Here is a 19,795-nt window from a genome sequence, read left to right as displayed (position 1 = left end):
GTACTGGTACAGCAGGATCAGCTGGGAACAATAGTGCATTCTCTGAATTGTGCTCTCGCTCTCTCGCTCTCACACACACACACACACACACACACACACACACACACACACACACAGTATGACATTTAGTTGTGAAGGATATGTCTCATTCATTTCTCAGCTGGGTAATGTGAAGGAACAGACAATACCACACGGGAATTACCCAACCCAACAGTAGAATAATCTAACCCTTTATTTGTATTTGGAACAATTCTGTTTCAAATCAGAACAGGGAGTGAGACCGTGTAGAACTGTACATTCGGAAGTGTAGAATGTTATAAGCAGTAGTCTTTTGGTTTATGTTTGCTACAGTCCTGGCTGGACTACATAATGCAAACTGGCCTTCCAAGCATAGCAAACATACCTAAAATGGGCTTGTACAGCAAAATTTCTCAGTTATAGGCAGTCTTACGACACATTACAGCAGAGTAAACCCCTCATTTTAAATAACCTATGCTGGCAATATTTAAACATGCCATAGTGAAAGATAACCTTTCAGTGGCACTGCAGTTCACGGAATTATAAGTCTCTGAAAATATAAATATGAGGTCATCGTATAACAGACGTTAACAGTCGCTTTTTAATCCTAGCCACACTCTTAAACTATTCTCCACATATTTACATGGGTGCAATGTGTAACCTAGAGCGAAAATGAATTAAAGTAGCTGTACGGTTTTGTCCATTAGAGGGCGGCCCCGACACATTTGTCCAAACTCCTGCATTTGCGTGTAACTGCGCTAACGAGGCTACGTAAGCAGGGGCACGAGCGACTGCCTCGCCTGTTAACCTTCACTTTGCACCTGAGTCGCGCGCGCCCGGATCTGCTGTGTCATGCGTTGGTTACATGCAACTTTTCCAGAAAGATTTACATTTCTGAAGGATTTTTAATCAAGCAACTCGAGCTTGTCTGACTACCTTTTATTTGTTGTGCCTCTGCGCGCTCGTTAGAAAGACACCGAGTGGATTACCACGCACACTTCTCTGCAATCACACCTTCCGAAATATTTCTTCTGGCAAAGGCGTTTCTGCCGACGCGCAACATACCCGATCTTCACGGAAAAGATCCGAGCGCGTACTGACGTCTCTGCTTTTTGACAGCCTGACTTGTGAGGCTCTGCAGACGTGCACAAAAGCATGCTGCGGAACCGAGGAGTATACGCAGGGAAGAAGAGGAAGAGACCCGTGCAGAAAACGTAAGGCATTCGTATCGGAATACAGTTTAAATACATTTGTGAATGCACAAGACAAGATAGAGTAGTCATAATAGTTTTGTAATCGGTTACTTCTATGCACGTTTTGCTAGGTACATATAAAATAGCCCGCATTTACGAACTTTTCCTCACGTTTTAATACTGTATATAATTCATGCAGAGTGGATGAGGAAGTTTGCATCAAAGTAGCCTGCAGTAAACACTGATTAAAGTGCAGTTCCGTTATCGTACGTTATTTCCAGAAATCTTCTTAGCTAAAACTTTTTTTATTATTATTTTTTATCAGTAACCGGTGAATATGAAGATTTAACGATGGTCCCGTAAGATGACGTCATTGGCTTAGATGACTTGTCATTTGACTCAAAATTAGGCCAGAGGAGAACCCTCCTATTTAGCAGACGTGTTCCAGCCTGCTTCAGGAAGGCTACACCGCTGTGATCATTTAACATCGTTACTGCTGAAATAGACACGTGGCCAATAAACTTCAGCGCTGCGGTGTGTCCAGCCTTGACCGAGCTGGTAAGCCAGGGCGCAAAGTGCTGCTGTCTGCCGGAGGGGTGAGGTTCCCCACTGTGTGAGCAAGTTAGTAGGCAAGTGGTATTTTTGAGGATTCATTTTATTATTGAACAACTCCAGTGCGCTCGCTCAATCCAAAAGGTTAATAAACCTCAAAACTGAATATTTAAGAAAGTAAAATTGAGGTTTTGACTTTCTTAGGAGAATATCTGTGCAGAATTATTATGGAACTTGATGATAAACAGAAATTTTCCCCCCATCTCACTTGTTTATTTTCATCTGTTAAAGTGAGAATAATAAACAACTCGATTTACAAATAAACATTTGACATTTTAAAAAAGTGACCAAGATAGCCACCCTTTCCTTTCAATAACAGTCATAAGACGTCCATTCATGGAGTGTCAGTTTCTTAATCTGTTGATGAGCAACATCTTGTTCAGCAGCAACCACAGCCTCCCAGACATTGTTCAGAGAGCTGGACTGCTTTCCTTCACTGTAAATCTCCCGTTTAAGAAGAGCCCACAAGTTCTCAGTAGGGTTTAGGTCAGGTGAGGATGGGGGGCCGTGCCATTATGCTTTCATCTTTAAGGCCTTTAATAGCCAGCCATGCGTGCGATAGAGCACTGTCCTGCATCATGGTCTTCTTGAAAGATGCAGACTCGCTCGTACTGCCCATAGCAGAACCCCACCTCCACCTTGCTGGCGTCTGAGTCGAAGTGGAGCTCTGTGCCCGTTACTGATCCAGCCACGGGCCCATGCATCCTGTCCGTCAAGAGTCGCTCATCTCATCAGTCCATAAAACCTTTGAAAATGGTCTTCAGATATTTCTTGGCCCAGTCTTGACGTTTTACCTTATGTGTCTTGTTCAGTGGTGGTGGGGTTTCAGCATTCCTTACCTTGGCTGTGTCTCTGAGTACTGAACACCTTGTACTCCTGGGCACTCCAGGTATGTTGCAGTTCTGGAATATGACAGCACTGGAGGCTAATGGCTTCCTGGTCGCTTCACGTTTGATTCTTCTCAAATCTTTGGCAGTTAATATGCATCTTTTTTTTTCTCGTTTCTTGCGACCCTGTTGACTATTTGCAACAAAATGTTTGATGGTTCTGTGATCACCCCCAATATCTTGGAGTGCTGTATCCTTCTGAAAGACAATTTTACAATTTTTAACTTTTCAGAGTCAGTTAAAGCTCTTTTGCCCATTTTACCTGAGGAAAAGAAGCTGCTTAATACTTATGCACACCTTAATATAGGATGTTGATCTTAGGCCACACCCTCCCTCATTACACAAATACACATCACCTGATGTGCTTAAATCCAATAAACATTCAAGTTTATACAGCTTGGAGTTGGAAAATATGCATAAAATGATGATATGGTCAAAAATAGTCTTGCCTAATAATTGTGCACACAGTGTGTATGGGCTAAAGGCAGCAATCTCGCATCTGCAGGTAGACGTCTATCGTTTCTGCACTAGTGCCTTCTCTGTAGTGTGTAGTTATGGCCACACTGACAAAAGGACAGTCCAAAGTTTGTTCTTCTGGACCGTTAACTCATGAAAATGTAAACAAGCTCTTCTTCTCCACTCTATCGCAGACTAAAGCCTGCTGCTCACGCCGACGTGAAGTCAAACCCCTCCAAGCGCCATCGGGATAGGCTCAGCGGCGATTTGGACAAGCTGGCCTCCCTCCTGCCGTTCTGCGCGGATGTGTGAGAGCGCCTGGACAAACTGTCCGTGCTGCGTCTCAGCGTGGGCTACCTTAAGGTCATAAAGCTCAGTAGTGAGTCTCCGAGACCACATCTGCTTAACGCACTGGAGAAATGGATGAGACGAGGACATGAGCGTGTCGGAGTCTGAGCTAAACCTGCAGCAACCTAAAGGGGACAGTAGAGAGATGCTATTTTGACCTTTCTGTGGGGACACGAACCACACTGTTGCTTCCAAGTGAGCAGAGGTCAGAGAAAACGGTACTACTGCATAATCGATGAGATTGTTGAGTCTTAACGATGCACTGATGCTAAAGACAGTGGGACTCACAGTGGGGCTAACGTGAAGAGAAACCTGAACCTACAGTCCAGCTGAAGGTCGCGTGATTTGGGGTGGTGTGCTGACTTCGTTTCATTTTGAATACCGCAAAGTTAACAGATGTCTTTTCACTAATATTTAAACTGTTCAACCAGTCACTGTGGCTCGTGAACTTATCGATGTTTGTTGTTACCGAAGTTTTGTTTTATGTGATGTGCTGTTTGTTTGTTGACTAACAAACTCTAGTACTTGTTTATTACACTTATTGTTGTCTAAGATGGAGCTTATATGTGTTTTACACTTCTAGGCATCAGCACTGATCCCTGTATTTCAACAGTATTCTAGTTTATTGGTATATTGGACTCTAACCTACTGTACTGTACTAGGATGTATTCTATGAGGAAATGACAAAGCACTTTGTAAGTCACTCTGGATAAGAGCGTCTGCTAAATGCTGTAAATGTGATGCCTCTCAGACATAATGAATTTGTACTCTCTGTCAGCTTTGTGATTGGTTGTATGTTAGTTTTATTGGGGGGAGGGCTGCATCTCCAGAGATGATGAGTGGGTCCATGGTTGAGGTGAGACTGAGTAAGAGGAAGTTTGCTGGTAGTGATGTGGAATCAGTATGGATAACTAAAGCCTTTTGTGTTACTGTACTTGAGGAAAAAACAGTCAAACATGTTGGCTAATTTGCTCTTTGTTGTGAGGTAGTTTGGCCTAAATGAGGGGAAAGTTTTAGACTGTCTCCACATGTGAGTGTGCGAGCGCCCTGCCTGTGCTTCCAGGGTACCTGGACACCATTACTCTGGTACAGCTATGCTAGGGGGTGTTTTATCAGTGCTAACCTCATCTGATCAACTGATGCAAACCGATTTCACATCCAACTTGAAGATCAGTAACAGGGCTTTTGTTGTAAATCCTTTAGCCATTAAATTCAGAACCTAACCATAATTAAGCATTAAGCAAAATTAAGTGCAACGCTCACCTAAGTAAGATTTTAAGAGAGAGGCAATCGTCTTGCAGCCTTTTGTGTATTCTGGATGTGTTCAGACAGAGTGGTTGTTTTCGGACCTTGTTTACGTCGGACATATTTTCCTGATGGACAGCTATGTCACCTGACAAACAGAGGGAGTGTGGCATGCAGAGCTCCTGTCCCTAGGGCACTGCTTGCTGGTGTCTAGACTGCGTCTCCGGATCCAGAGCTGAGCACTCATACCCAGGAAGCTAAGCCTCCCACAGCCGGGCACTCGTACGCACTCACAACTATTCACCCGTCGCATGAGTGCTGTCTATCAACACTCATCAACTATGTCTGCATTCTTTTGTAGGTAGAGCCAATGGTGATTGTTCATTAGCATAATTTGTGGTACACAAATTGTCCTTCACCTGTGTTGGCAGGTATCAGGGTATCAGGTTGGCAGGGTGTGGTAATGGATAGGATAGACCTGACAAAAAACCCTTAATGAGACACCACAATAAATTCAGCGTCATGTCTGAAACATCACGAGAGGAGGACCGAATGCACTGAAATTCATCATCCGAATCACTTTATTTCACCAAGTTTGTTAGACATAAGAATTTGTCTTGGTGTCTACACACGTGACACTTAATATACAGACAGACCAGACAAGTGCAAGAAGTGTCATGATTTTTGCAGATACTTTCACAACGCCCTCATAGTGTCGTGTTCTCCGGCCAGATCTGCATGCCTTCCATCTTTTCTCTATGATGTAAGTTTAAAATAGAAAATGGACCAGGAGGTTGCGATTAAGCCATCTTAGTAGAACTGTTCTGTTCACAGCATGTAAACCACCATGTATGGGAGTCCTCCATACAGTACCGCCTCCAAGACCATTTAAACCAGCAAATTTCTATCCTTTTTAGTTTTGCACTTTTTGTGTTCAGAGTAATTTCACAGTGGGATGTTTTTTGCATGGTTTTACTTGGTTTTCCTGGTTCTGCCTGCCTGTGCTGGTTTTTGACTGTGGTCTGTTATTCCAGTAACATTAAATGTGGTTCAATCCTCATTCTTTCTCTCGTAAACAAAGCAAGATTTAAGATCGAGTGTTGAACCAGTTCAAATATGTGATCTTAAAGCAGGAACTTACTGTATGGCTTTGCTCAGACCTTAAATGAAACAGCTACCAACATGAAAGACTGTGTGTATGGTTTTCCTGGTGAATTTAAAGGTAACGCAGATGCCTGCTCTCATTTGTTATAGTTCATATAGTTGAGGAGAAGGTGACATCAGTGGGGTGGGGGTGGGGGTGGGGGGCGAACTGAAGACAATTTACCGCATGTCCCACTCTGGGTTAGCCTCCGTGTCCGTGTGCAGATGTAGGCAGCTGTCAGCTGGTTGCACACGGGGTTCGGATGTTGCCAGTCAGAACTCTATTTGATAAGGAACGTGTAGAATTTGGAACAGAGCTGCCACAAATCAAGGTTATGTTTTATTTATTTATTTTTTCTTTCACGTTTCAAATTAAATGTCAGCAGTGAGCCAGGCTTGTGGTAGAGGATATCGCATCACTGTAATACTGAGTGTTGTCTTGTCTATTTCAGCAACTATGAGGAAAAATGATGGGAGCACATTGTCCTCCTGCAGAAACAGGAGGGCATCTTCAGGAGATACCGTCGGCCTCTCCGAGGGGGACCTTTTACTGCAGGTGGATGAGGAACATTGATTCAGTGCTTTTGGACCAAAGAACGGAAGAAGAGCCTTACTTTGTGATGGCAAGGGCTGCCACGTCAGGGCTGCCACGTCAGGGCTGCCACGTCAGGGCTCCCACATGGCTGTAATAGATGTAATTTATTCTTTCTCCCCAGGCTCTGGATGGTTTCATCTTGGTGGTGTCCACCGAGGGCTGCATCTTCTATGCTTCTCCTACTATCCAATATTTCTTGGGTTTCCATCAGGTAGGTTTTTGACCTGGGTTTTCCTCACTCATACACTTCTGAGGCCTCTAGTGCTGAATTGTCCTAAAGTCTTTCATTCTCTTTACGCAGTCAGATGTTATTCACCAAAGCATTTATGAGCTGATCCATATCGAAGACCACGCCGTGTTCCGATGGCAGCTCTACTTTGCCTTCGACTCAAAGGATGTTGGTGATGGTAAGAGATTCGACCCGCAGCACGACTGTCGTGTCTAATGAGTCTTCCTCCTGACGCACCTAAAGAAACCTCTGCTGAACTAAAGGTTATGATTACAGCGCCAGGCAACAGCGAGAATCACAGTCTTCATCTACTCCCTCCGGAGAACTCCATTCTCCTGGACAGGAACTTCTGCTGCCGCTTCCGATGTCTCCTGGACGGCTCTTCTGGATTCTTGGTGAACATCTACCCTATTCTCTAAAATACGCTGCAGTTCACCTGGCCTTAGATCATTGATTCTAGGAAACCATACCTGGCCATGCAGGTATCACAGTTGCTTAAGTATCTGGTTCCCTTTGACTTCACTTATTTTCCAGTAGGTCAGTTATTTTATTCATTCATGTTTCCAACTCAATCCATCGTTTACATTTATGGCATTTAGCAGACGCTCTTATCCAGAGCAATTTACGAAAGTGCTTTATCATTTACTCAGAGTACACCCTAGTACAGTACAGTAGGTTAGAGTCCAAGATACTAATGATCTAGAATACTGTAAAAATGCAGGGGTCACTGCTGATGCCTAAAAGTGTAAAATACATATAAGCTCTATAACGGACTACAATCACTGTAATAAACAATAAGAACTAGAGTTAGTCAGCACAGGAACAGTCAACAGTGTAATAAACAATACCCTACAATAAGTACTAGAGTTTTAGTTAGTCAGTACAGGAGCAGGATCAGTGGACATTTTAATATTCCACAAATAGACGGGTCTTCAGTCTGTGTTTGAAGACTGCAAGGGACTCTGCTGTGCGGACAGCAAGCGGAAGTTCGTTCCACCATCTAGGAGCCAGGACAGAGAATAGTCTTCCATCACATGCACTTCTTATTTCCTTCTTTGAATATGCAGGCCCTGAATTTTCAGGGGAGGCTGAAGTATCTACCTGGAGACGAGAAGCCTGTGGAGAGGATCTCAGGGGCACAGTCGCGCCTCGCTCTGTTTGCAGTCGCCAGCCCTGTACAGCCTTGTGGCATCTTGGAGATCAGGACCAAGACTCTCATTTTCCAGACCAAACACAAGCTAGACTTTGCACCATTGTCAGTAAAGTATGACTTCAGTGTTTCGCATTGGAATTTGATTCTTTAGTATTGCCTTACTGTATAGAGGTAAAGAGGTTTACTGCAGCAAATATCAATTTAAAAAAATTATTACAATTTTCCTGACAATTCGATATTTTTACAATGTTTTAGTGTACTTTTCTGTCTTCTGAAAGGGGCAAGGTGGTTTTGGGGTACACAGAGCTTGAACTGTGCTCAAGAAGCTCTGGCTACCAGTTTATTCATGCAGCTGATATGATGTACTGTGCAGACAGTCACCTAAGAAGTAAGTGGCCATTTTAGTTAACTTACAAATAACATGGCTGCATTAATTTATCAATAGATTAATAAGCGCACGGCTGCGCACCACAGCAAGCCGCTGTGCAGCGCAGCTCTTGTGACCTCTGAGGTGGATGCCGTTTTGTCTCTGCACGCGAGTGATGAAGAAGGGAGAGATGCTGTCTTCAGGCTCCTGACCAAGAGCGGCGTGTGGGTCTGGGTCCAGGCCAGCGCCCGAGTCATGTTCCAGGGAGAGAAGCCTGATTTCATTATCGCTCAGCAGAAACCCTTAACGTGAGTAAAAAACAAAAAATGACAAAGATTTCCCTAAATGAGCCGATATACTGAGCATGTTGTTATTGTTGTTAGTAGTGTTATTAGTAGTAGTACGGTTGTGGTTGTGGTTGTTATGATGTGTAAGGCATGTTTTTGGTGGACAATCTGCATATTCCTTTCCAATCTATCCAGAAATGAAGAGGGTGAGGAACATTTGCGACGAAGGTCCCGGCAACTTCCGTTCAGCTTTGCAGGAGAAGCTGTCCTGTATGAAACCGTCCCCAGCGTAAAGGACCCAACGGTGCAGAGCTGCCCATATACTTCCACTGAGAAGAGCAGACCCCCAGATCAGACAGGCTTGGGCTGTCTCCCCCTCCTGGGCTCCTTACTCAGACAGGACCAGTCTGTCTCCATCCAACCCCCAGAGCCAGAAATCCAGAGCCTCCTGGTCCAGCCCTTTGCAGACAGTCACACGCTCAGTGTACCCAGTGCCACCCAGAAGCTGGACCCTCCAGAACCCAGCCGAGAGCAAATCCCAGAGAAGGGAGGCATGAAGGGAGCTCTGAGGAACCTGGAGGTGAACCGGGAAGACCTGATGGAATGGGACAAAGCCTTATTGAGGATCCGTCTAGAGAGAGGAGAAGAGCCAGCCCAGCTGAATGGCATTATGGCCAGCGACGTGTTTGCATATGTAGAAGAGGCTCTGTGGAAAGAGAGCAGTCTGACGGACTCTGAGCAGAGCGAGCCTAAAGCAGCAAGCTCGGGGAAAGCTGAGACTTCTGGGACTTCTCAGAGTGAGACGATGGAGCTGCTTCAGAGTGGCATGTTGCCCACCAAGCCACATTCAGAGTCAGCTGTATACGGGTGTGAAGAGCAAGGTAAATCCAGCAAGAGGAACGCGAGCGGTTTTCTGGGTCTTGGTTTCCAACCACTGCTCTTAAAAACCACAGACCTGAGCCCCCACAGCCCCTCTTAGTTCCTGTTTCCACTGCATGACAGTCATTCTCAGTCTGAACACACACAGGCCTTATGTATACATTCTGCATTAAAAAAAAACGCAATTTGCCGATTTTAGTGTTTCAAACATTTGTTAGAGCAGTTCACAGAATCCTAGTCGACAGGCCAAAGCTAACATGCAATAGGCCAAAACATTTGGCAGCCACAGAAACAGCAACAGGTCGTCCTTCAGGTATTGGGGTATGGTCAAAAGAACTACACTGGCCATAATCCCACATCAGCAGCAGATATCCAACAGGGCCATCTCCATGATGTTTACTGTTCAGGAGCTACGGTCACAGGGCCAAGATGACCACAGTTCACTGGCTGTAGCTTTAAGACAAGCGTCGCAGGCCTGGTGCAGATGTCTAGCCCAGGGCTGGCAGTCACACTTCCTGTCAGACAGTCAGAAATCCGGACTCAGCAATTACTGTAAAGAGTTTATTGAACTGGAAGGGAGTTCTAGCAGTTCATAAAGCTGGCTCAACTAAATTAATGTGTAGTCATGTCAGATTTGGGCCTCGCTGTATGGACTCTCTTACATTAAGTTAATTTATTCCTCAATGTGTCGATCGCTTGGCCAAGAACCGTGGTAACGCAGCTTCCATCGAGAGGTAAATGTCTAGCAGACATTCTGAGAAGCTAGTACATCTGGAGAATGTCCCCCTAGGAACGTTCTGGGAAGCTAGTACGTCTGGAGAATGTCTCCCTAGGGTCCTTTGGTCCCCAGGAGCACGGCACACGTCTTGACAACATTGTATTCTAATTTGCATAGTGTTTTCAGCATTAGCATTAAATCCCACATGGACACTGAATCATACTCATAGTGCATATTACATAATTATGTCAAATAGCAATTTACTGACCTTGATCAATAGTGCCTTGTAGTTTAAAATGTTCTCCTGGTTTGACATTTTGCTACATATGGAAAAGTTAGAGCTGAAATCTTTTATATGTACATTTCACACTGACACTGAGGCACTAGATTTGTATTACTGTATATCATGTGTATGTTGTCCTATGGCAGCTGTCCATAGTTTCAGTGCAAGTCATTTAAGCTATAAGTAGTAAATAATTTGATAGGATATCATACTAAAAATTGTATGGTAGAAAAACTCCACATTTGGCACATTGGTGGTAAACGCGTCGCACTTTGGCTATTTATGTGCTGCGTTTTAAGCTTTTATGTTACTAATTTGATGAGAGCCCTGCGATTAGAGGGGCTGCAGAAATCTACACGGGTTAATGATAAATGTCTCTCATATACTGATTACAATCTGTTTATTATGACCTCTTATATTTCGTTAATGTGCTGCACACGTCACTGTTAATGATTTAATGACTAAACATTTCACTCATCCAAAGATTTCATTGCAGTCTACTATATTTCACTCAGAGGACACTGTCACATCGGCTCTTCTGCTGCTTTGACAACAAAATTGTGTTTTACTGTATTTCCTCTGTTAATATGCCTGTTATTGACTTTTGATATTTGTACTGCACGATTAGTGTAAAATGTAATAACGGGGCATTAGATATGTTTTTGCAGGAATGTAAACAATTTTAAAATAAGAATTTGTTACCTAAACAAAATTACTTCAACTTTGACAGCAATGACAATGTAGGAATAACTTCTGAAATCGCACACTCCTATATATGCAGCCTGTTTATTTTCTGTAATAATTAAAGGACAGGTGGGTTAAATCATTGGTGTGGGTCAGGAGCTCTGTGAGAGGAGACAGCATATTGCCACCTGTTTTACATAACGGCCTGCACCCTCCCCCAAGATGCCGTGCTGTTTGTGCGTGGGTGTGTTTGGGTGTACAGTAGACAGAGAGGGAACTCTTTGGTAGCACGTTGTGTTCATCACCACATACCACCTTTAATACAACACTTCGTGTCCGTGGGAATGGGAGTATAGGATACGAACCCTCCTGCGTGTCGACTCCTTTACAAGTGACATGCAGCCCAGAGCTCTCATAATACAAAGATCTCTTTGATTTTGGCCAAAACTTTTAAAAGGGTGTGCTAAGTTGCTCCTCTCTTGTTAGTCATAGGATCTGTTAAATTGCTTACAGTGTGCATAACCTCAAAAGGACAGAGGCTACCAGCTGGTTGTAATACTAGATGTTTTCTAATATACTTTCAGCCTCTGATCCAGTCTGAATTGGGATGAATCTAGAAGCAAATCTAAAATGAACTGCAATCAATATTTGTGGTAAATTTACTCATTTAATACAAGGAACTTGAGGTGCATCGTGCTCCTAAGAAAATGTTTTTTTAAAACTGACCAGTTGTAGCAGCGTGAGAGGTATGGCAACCTCAGCAGGTTTTGGTTGTGAGCACTGGTTTTACACTGCTTTTATCTGGGGTACATTTTCACCATCATGTTCAAGGAAGCATTTCAGAGAAGGTCAAACCTCTTTGTAGAGTTCACACTTTTTCAAACTGTTGGTATATTCACCACCACTCTGTTAGTTCTAAAGTTTACTCACTGGGTTAGTTTCACTTGCCAGTTGAGAATGTTAGTCAACCATTTCCCCCCTAGGAGTGTGTCTGATGGGTGGAGTGTTCTCAGACAAAGGGATGTTTTTCCCTGCTGACAGATTAGTGCTTCCCCCTTGTGGGCCTTTAAAACACTACTGCTAGAATGGTCCCTGATTTTCATTTAATGTGTTTTGTCCGGTCATAGTTAAATGGTAAAATTCTGTAAGCTTTACTGTAAATTCTTGAAGTAAATTACAAAAGTAAAGTAATGCTGAGGGCTTCTGTGAGCACACGTCTGGGTTAAGGGTAGGGTTTTGCCTATAGAAATACACTGACCTGGAAGTTTGTGAAATTTGTATGCCTACAGTGACAGAAAGTATGCTTAAGATGCTGCTGTCACAACAGTCATCATCCTAGAATAATAAAAATACTCATGGCTCTGAGCATTGGTGTTTGTGCTTGGCGAAAGAGTTTAATAATGAAATGGAAAGCACTGAGGACTCTTATTTAGTCAGGCTGTCAGTATGCCAGCACAGGAAGTCTACTTTAAACTGTTTATTGCCATTAACAGTCAGTAATTTGCACACTGCATACAGAAGGAAAAATACACATCCGTGTTAAGGACATCACTAATGGGAACGTAAGGTCAGAGTAATTCACTCCCGGCCAGCATGCAGCATCCCTGGACGCAGTACGTTCAAGGGCACGGGATTATGGATTCCCCGACAAGGTCACGTGTGCTTGGCCTGACAGACACCAGGAGGTCACGGAGGTTGAAGGAGATGACCGACATGATGCACTGACCTCACTGACAGAGTTGCACAAGCAGACCTGCTGACCTGGTGGACAGAGATCTAGAGGACGATGGAGAAAAGGTCTGGCCGAGAGAGCTGCAGATACGAGCGCAGTAGTATTTACTTCTGACATTTGTAGTATTACTGCCAAAATTGTTCCAGCTGGGTTTTGTTTGTTTTAGTACAGCATGGTTTTAGAATCAGAATTAGAATGTGTGCTATCTCTAAGACAGCCTTGTGTCTGGGCAGCGTTTGTGAACAGACATGGTCTGTCTGGCTTTTAGGAGTGGGGCTCTGCTGATGTGAACAGGCTACAGGATTTAAGCCCCGCCCCTTTGCCCTATTGCTTCTTCTGGGTCTTGGGGGCAAAAGTGAGGTGTGTTGGCCGCTGGACCGAGCGTGAGGAGGGTTATTATTCCCCAGCTCGTGCTAAAGTCCGCCGTTTGCAAATGTGCGTTCTGGGCTTTTAACATGGTTCAAAGGTATACTTGGTATTATTTATAGAGGCCAGTCACATGTAAATCAGGATCCTTTCAGATTTAAACCAAATCCAAATCCCTGCTGCAGTGGTATTGGTGAGGGAGGCTCTCAAATAAAGAGTGCAGAATCAGTCTCTATGACAGTAGCGATTCCACCGTTCCACCATTTGGGGCGCTGTTCACCTTTATTTAGACAAACCACTGTGTTAAGTGACCTGCAAAACTGCCTTTAGTGATTTGGAAATCTGGAAATTTAAGGTGTGTGTGTGTATGTGCGCGCGCGCGTGTGTTTGCATTCAATATGTTTGTTTCATCTTTATTTATCACAATATTCAAATATAAGTAGCCTATCTGAAATGCAATTCCAACTTTCCAAAATGATGTTATTGTAATTTGCTGTTATTACAGAAATATTAAATACATATTTCAGCACATATAATAAGGCTTGGATGACTGTGGGTGGCTCTCGAGTCTTTTTTTTTCCCGCTCTGTGTCTCATCGCGTTGTCAAGCGCCAGAGAAAAGGACGACCAGTTTGTTTTTAACACAACAACAGATGGCTTAGTGTCACTGCATTCTACTCCAGCTTGAAACTCTGAAAGGGAATATCACCGAAAAATAGAGTCCAGATTGCTGGTAAGTCAGCTGCCAGATATCCCCAGGGTAAAATTAAAGAAGTTCAGCATTTGTTTGAGAGCCAAGAGAGGTATAATTATAAGAATGGCCAGGCATACAATAAACATTAAATCAATCACATCTTTATTAGACTGTTTATCTATTGTGATACAGTGGTTTGTAAGCCAAGCATAGATATTTATTTTGACCACTGTGAGTGTTGAACTGGATTTTGTTCTGACCACAGGGAGATCTGAATTACCAGTAGTTTAAAAAAAAAAAACCTCGTGTTTCATATCAGATGTTATCAGTGATACCAAATGAATGGCACTTACACATGTCAAGAGAACTTTTTTCACCATTCCTTTGTATTGCAGGATCACATAAAGACAGGACTGTCTGTCTGATCCACATAAGAACCACATGGTATAATGTGGTTAAATCCATCTATTTGCTTGTAAATAGAACTACATAGTAAAAAAGCAACGTGAGTAGGACGTTGAGTTCATTCTTTCTTTCTCATTTCTTCATAATCAACATTTTCTGTGTTATGCCATGCAAACTCATTCTTTAAAATGTTTATAAAAACATTCACAATGATCAAATGCTTTTTTGAGATTTAGAAATATCCCATTTCAAATGTTTACTGCATTTAACCTTAATAAGACAAAATCTCCAAAGGTAGTATTTATACCACGACAGGAAGTACTGTTTCTGTGTCAGATCTGCTTTTGCAGTTACTACTGAGCTCCTCAGAACAAAGGAAAACAGAGACTGATCCCAGATCAGTGTGGCTTGCAGTAACCTGAGTGGAATTATACCAGTCAAACTCCTTATCTATTAAGGACTTGTTAAGAAAGCAAGATATAAAAACTATAGGTGCCTCTCTGATTGGATTAGAGAATGCCATGGTGAACCAATCACAGCTACATCTCCTGACAAATCAGAAACCTGCAACTGAGGGTAGCAAATACATTTTCATATTATTTGTCATATTTGTACATTAAGTCATATTATTTGTCATATTTGTACATTAAGTCATATTATTTGTCATATTTGTACATTAAGTCATATTATTTGTTTTGGGTCACCATTGTTTTTCTTCTTTTTTGTTCTTCTTCCGTGTCCTTGTTTTGAGTTTAGAACACTTGTCTTCTAAGCGCTAAGATGCACGTTCCTACGCTCGTTGGGAGACTTGTGATATACTAGTCTGATGGTTTTAAAACCAGCCAAGCATGATACAAACTTTAAGATCCCATTGCACAAGTAAGATTTTCCTGTGTTAAACATTAATTGAATTTTGATTTTAAGCAATTATCCTTCATTTGTGGTTATTTGCATAAATCTAAAATATTAATAGGTTCATTTGGGTGAGCAGAAAAAAATTATGTAGTCACAAAGGACTCTTCCTCATTTTGCCCCTCGAGACAGATTGTGCAAATTGCTCGGTTTCTTTACAGGCGGTGGCGTGTGCATCAACGCAGGGTCTGCCCCATCCACTAGTGCAACAGTGTGACGTCATTCTGGATCACAACGTTACTCAAACTCCACCTTCGGCTTGCGGATTCTGTGCCTTTGATTAAAGATGAATATGTATGTATCATGATAATGAGAATTTGACATCAGGTTAAAAAGAACAACCTTGTGCTAATTTATACACTGTTGGGGGATATTAGGTGGGGATGTGCTCACCACCATCTGAGGGACAGCGAGCTATAGTTCTACCAATATACAGAGGATCCGCCGTGTTTTGGAGTCAGAGGGCTTTTCATATTGCCTGCCTCTACCTTCATATTTCACTGATATGAAATTCAGATTTTTGAGTGGGAGAGTAAGAAATGGGAGGAGGTACTGGATTAAGCAGTGGTGAAGGGATGGGGAGAGAGAGAGGGGGGGGAGAGAGAGAGAGAGGAGAGAGAGAGAGAGAGAGAGAGAGAGAGAGAGAGAGAGAGAGAGAGAGAGAGAGAGAGAGAGAGAGAGAGAGAGAGAGAGAGAGAGAGAGAGAGAGAATATTTCCAGACATTTCGCTCCTCGCTGTGCGGACCGTCAGACGTCATGGGGCAGATTGTTTTGACACCCCGTTAAGAAATTCAGGAGGAAGACGGACAGCTCATGAAATTTGCAGGCCCTGATTGAATTTATGATATTTTCATAAAGGCCATCAAGTGTGGACGCCTGCAGGGAGGACAGACTGACAGGCACACGAGGGTGGGGTGGGGTGGGGAAGTACACCCCTCCGTCTCCATCTCCCTCCTCCACCCTGCTCCATCCTTTGCTCCGTGCTGACCAGAGCTGAACAGACCCTTTCACATTTAAACGTCTTTTTGCGTGCTGGCACATTTATTCTCTTTGGGTCTCTGCCGTCACAGCTGCTCAGGCTGCTGGTGTGCCGGTCTGGCCGCCTGGTGCATCAGTAGAGAGGGGAGGCCCGTTTGAATTCAACGCGCGCACACACACACACACCAGACTGGCGTTAAGTAACAGGCACAAAAAAAAATCTGCTTTTTGTGTTTCAGAGAAGGTCATAAAATAACCCCCATCGATCCACAGAACCTTTCTGCATGACCCAGCTTGCTCGGAACTTCGGTGGGTGAGATGAGTCTTCACCAACAGCTCGTGGCTACGTTATAGAGGCTGCTTTCAACTGAAGCCAATTTATAATGCCCCAGCAACAACAGTAGGGGCTTGGTACTTTTGCTAGGACTCTCAGCCGTTCTCATGTTACATAAGGCATGCGGCGTGCAAAACTGGCTGAAGTGAAGGTAACTGTGCGGGACTACAGTGAAGAAAGGGTGAAGGGTTATTTCTGTCTTTTTTGGTTTGTTTTGGTTTTGGGATTTTTTTTTTGCTGGAAGATCTGGTAGTACAGAGTCTCTCAATACACATTTTTTCTATATTATTATTGTAATTATAATGGGGACTTTTAGTGTTAATAATAAATAAGAGGCAATAAATATCTAATGTGCTACTGGACCTGTGCCTTTATTTCAAATTAGTTTGTCAGAGTTTTGCAGCCCAAGCGAGTCCCGTCTTAATTATTTAATTGAATAGGAATAAAATGAAATAATAATGTAACACTTTTTGGGTGCAAATTCCCCAGTTCGTATTGTGGATGTGGGTATGAGGAAAATCAAATATTTATAAGCGCACAATCCTTTCAATTATTTTTCCGACACTTTAATAAGAGGAAAAAATGTTCTAAATGAAATAGAACATTTTTAATGCAACGTGGCTTTAACACATCCTAACACAATATGCCAGTTTCAGTGATTGAAACCAGAGATGGGCCCGACCCATCACATATTCATGCTTCAGAACAGTCTCTGAGTGAAGGTCCCCTCATTTTTCTCAAAGCGATCTCCCTGTTAAGCTTCAAATGTGTTCAAAAGCCGCGTTGAAATGAACAAAAACACGTAAACAAACAAAAAGGTGCCCGCATATCTGGGGTTTTTGTCTGCTTGCAACTTGACTCATGTAGGATGCATACGTCACCGTCAGGCTCCTAATTACTGGGTGCTCAAACAGAAAAACACAGTGCACTCTGGGAAAAAAAGAGTGCCCTGATGGTGCTACTTTCTCCACTGTAGCTATTAATGTTTTACTGGCGTAAAGGATCCTTCACATAAATTTCAAGAAACCCAAAATGGCAATTTCTCCTCCACTTCATAACCCTCCTTAACATCCAATAATAAGGTCGTCTCTAGTGCACGCTGCCAGTTTCACACTACCACATAAACTGGGTTTAAAACGGCTGACAACAGAACCCGATCACGCAGTGGAAGGCATGCATCGTATTTCTCTCCGTTACATAAGACGCAGAACCTGCGACGCGACGTATTATAGATTTAACCTCACACAGGTAAAGTCACACTCATGAAATTAGTACTTTTTGACTCCATGCTTAGACCATCAGTCATTCTGGTTGAAGCTGTACTTCAATGCAGACTTGAAGGACCGTTGAGGCAATTGTTTTTAAATGTTATCTGCCAAAAGATAGACCAGTTGTAACCATGACAACCACCTCCTGTATCACTTATCACTAAGGAAATTGGGAGACTAGTGCAGGTGCTGGCATCTGTACCCACAATCTTATTAGAGTTGGGGTGCACACTGACTTCAGTCTTCATGAAGCTGTCAATTAACATGCAGAGTCAGAATGCTGAATATCGGTGCATACACACCAGATGGGCCAGATACCAACAAGTGATGCCTGAAGTAAAAGTGAAACGCAGAACCGGAAAATGGCAAGCGAAAAAATAAGACATGCAGGGTGTTTTGCTCAGAATTAGGACTGCTCAGGTAAACAAGTACAATTCAGTTCCATGTGAAGCCTTTATTCAGAGAATTCAACATGGACAAACAGTTCTGGAGAACTTCAGCAGGCGTTCGTCTCCTTTAGGTGTGTGTTCAGGACAGTGGAACTTGCTCCCTGAGCATTTAGTCCCAGTAACACCAGAAGGCTGTAGGACATCGTCCGCGAGACGGAGACACACCGGCTGTCCGTCCCACCTAAGCCCGTCCCGTCTCCTGGTGTAAGACCAACTCTCCATACACCTCCCGTCACCCCACCCAGCTCCACCCTATTGTCTTTCATGCTACATGTCTCTTACAACATGGGGCCTCATCATCAGTTCTACTGTAGCACAGCTGTGTGTGCATGGGTGTGGTTATTTTTCATATGTTTCCCTGATAACTACACCCTCGCCTTTATTTCTCTGTGGGGCTGAATTCTTCAGGTCGTGGTTAGCTCTGATGTTAAAGTGATAGCAAGGCTGAGGGTGAGGGTGTGAATTTGCCAGGTTTGTGGGAGGCTGGGTGTGAACGGGCTGTCAGAATAACCACAATCATTATATTTGCCATAAAAGGAGATTGCACCTGACCATTTCTATGCTAATGCGCTCTGCTGAAGATCCTACTGGGGCTTTCCACCAAGAGAAAACATTATTTGTTTAAACAGCGATATTCTTTTATTGAAATGTGACTTATTCACTAATTTCTCATATTTCCACCCAACTTAAAATAGGCCACTATTTAGCACTTTCAATTCAACTTCAGCTTTTGTGTTTTCAATGTCTTTCAATCTTTGTAACCAATAAAGAGGCAAATTCTCACGACAGATAATGAAATGCATTCGTGCTCACTGAACATTTCAATTCATTCATTAATTCAAGATAATGATCTCTGCCTTACCTTTCATAATTCAGGAAAAGTACACTGTCATGTTTTCAATTGTTCCCTTTTAACATGAGCACTGGGTGACAGTTCATCGCAATTTGATCGGCTAAGGTTAGCAGGATCCATGTTTGTGGAAAACAACCCACTGTGCTTAAAACCGGGGCTGGGAGCAGCTGACTTTAGCCGTATTTTTGTCCGGAGTTTATGGCAGCGTTTCTGTTTTGATCAGCACAGCTCTTGCTGGACGGCTCAAGCGATCCTTCTGATATTTGACCCTCCTTTGTCCTTCTTTATCCTGCCTGCCCGATTTGCATGAGCCGTTGGCACGGGCGGTGAGCCCCGCCCCTGCCCCGCCCCCCTCCTGCATTTACATACATAAATCTGCCGAGCAGATTTGTCCATTACAGCGGAGCATCCTAAGAGCAAGGCCTGGGGCTCCAGCAGCTAATAAGCCATGTGCTGTCAAAGCAGCAGCGCATCATTATAAATTGTGCATGGACTTTATGTTTTAAACATTTCAACCGCATCCACACACACACGCTTGCATGCACATGTGCACGCACACACACACACACACACACATTGCCACAGACTCAAACAATACTGGCAGACCCAATGCGAGTGAAGTGTGTCCGCATACGGTATAATATATTGAGCAGATCTCTCCTCGCTCTCGGAGAGTGAGGTGAGCAAAAAGGAAGAAGGAGAAAGAGT

The 19,795-nt window shown here is 43.3% G+C and overlaps 1 protein-coding gene across 5 annotated transcripts; it reads left to right on the top strand.

Moving 5' to 3' along the window:
• Positions 1-784: 784 nt before the first annotated feature.
• On the top strand, positions 785-8,521 carry LOC113583882 (aryl hydrocarbon receptor-like). Of its 5 annotated transcripts, none has more exons than XM_081702336.1 (9): positions 785-1,232; positions 3,361-3,719; positions 6,355-6,458; positions 6,619-6,708; positions 6,799-6,904; positions 7,003-7,121; positions 7,794-7,990; positions 8,158-8,267; positions 8,354-8,521. In XM_081702336.1, the coding sequence occupies exons 3-9, from the start codon at positions 6,360-6,362 to the stop codon at positions 8,380-8,382; spliced, it is 750 nt and encodes a 249-aa protein (XP_081558462.1). In that variant the 5' UTR covers positions 785-1,232; positions 3,361-3,719; positions 6,355-6,359; the 3' UTR covers positions 8,383-8,521. The 5 variants fall into 5 exon arrangements, 4 of the variants coding, with proteins under 4 accessions (XP_081558462.1, XP_081558461.1, XP_081558460.1 ...); XM_081702335.1 differs by having other exon boundaries at positions 3,361-3,732; XR_014118640.1 differs by having other exon boundaries at positions 3,361-6,458; positions 7,794-7,985; positions 8,354-8,491.
• The last annotated feature ends 11,274 nt before the right edge of the window (positions 8,522-19,795 follow it).

The sequence above is a fragment of the Electrophorus electricus genome, chromosome 19 (assembly GCF_041902795.1).
Source record: "Electrophorus electricus isolate QZ-2024a chromosome 19, ASM4190279v1, whole genome shotgun sequence".
NCBI lineage: Eukaryota > Metazoa > Chordata > Actinopteri > Gymnotiformes > Gymnotidae > Electrophorus > Electrophorus electricus.
This window is presented reverse-complemented; position numbering and strand designations above follow the sequence as displayed.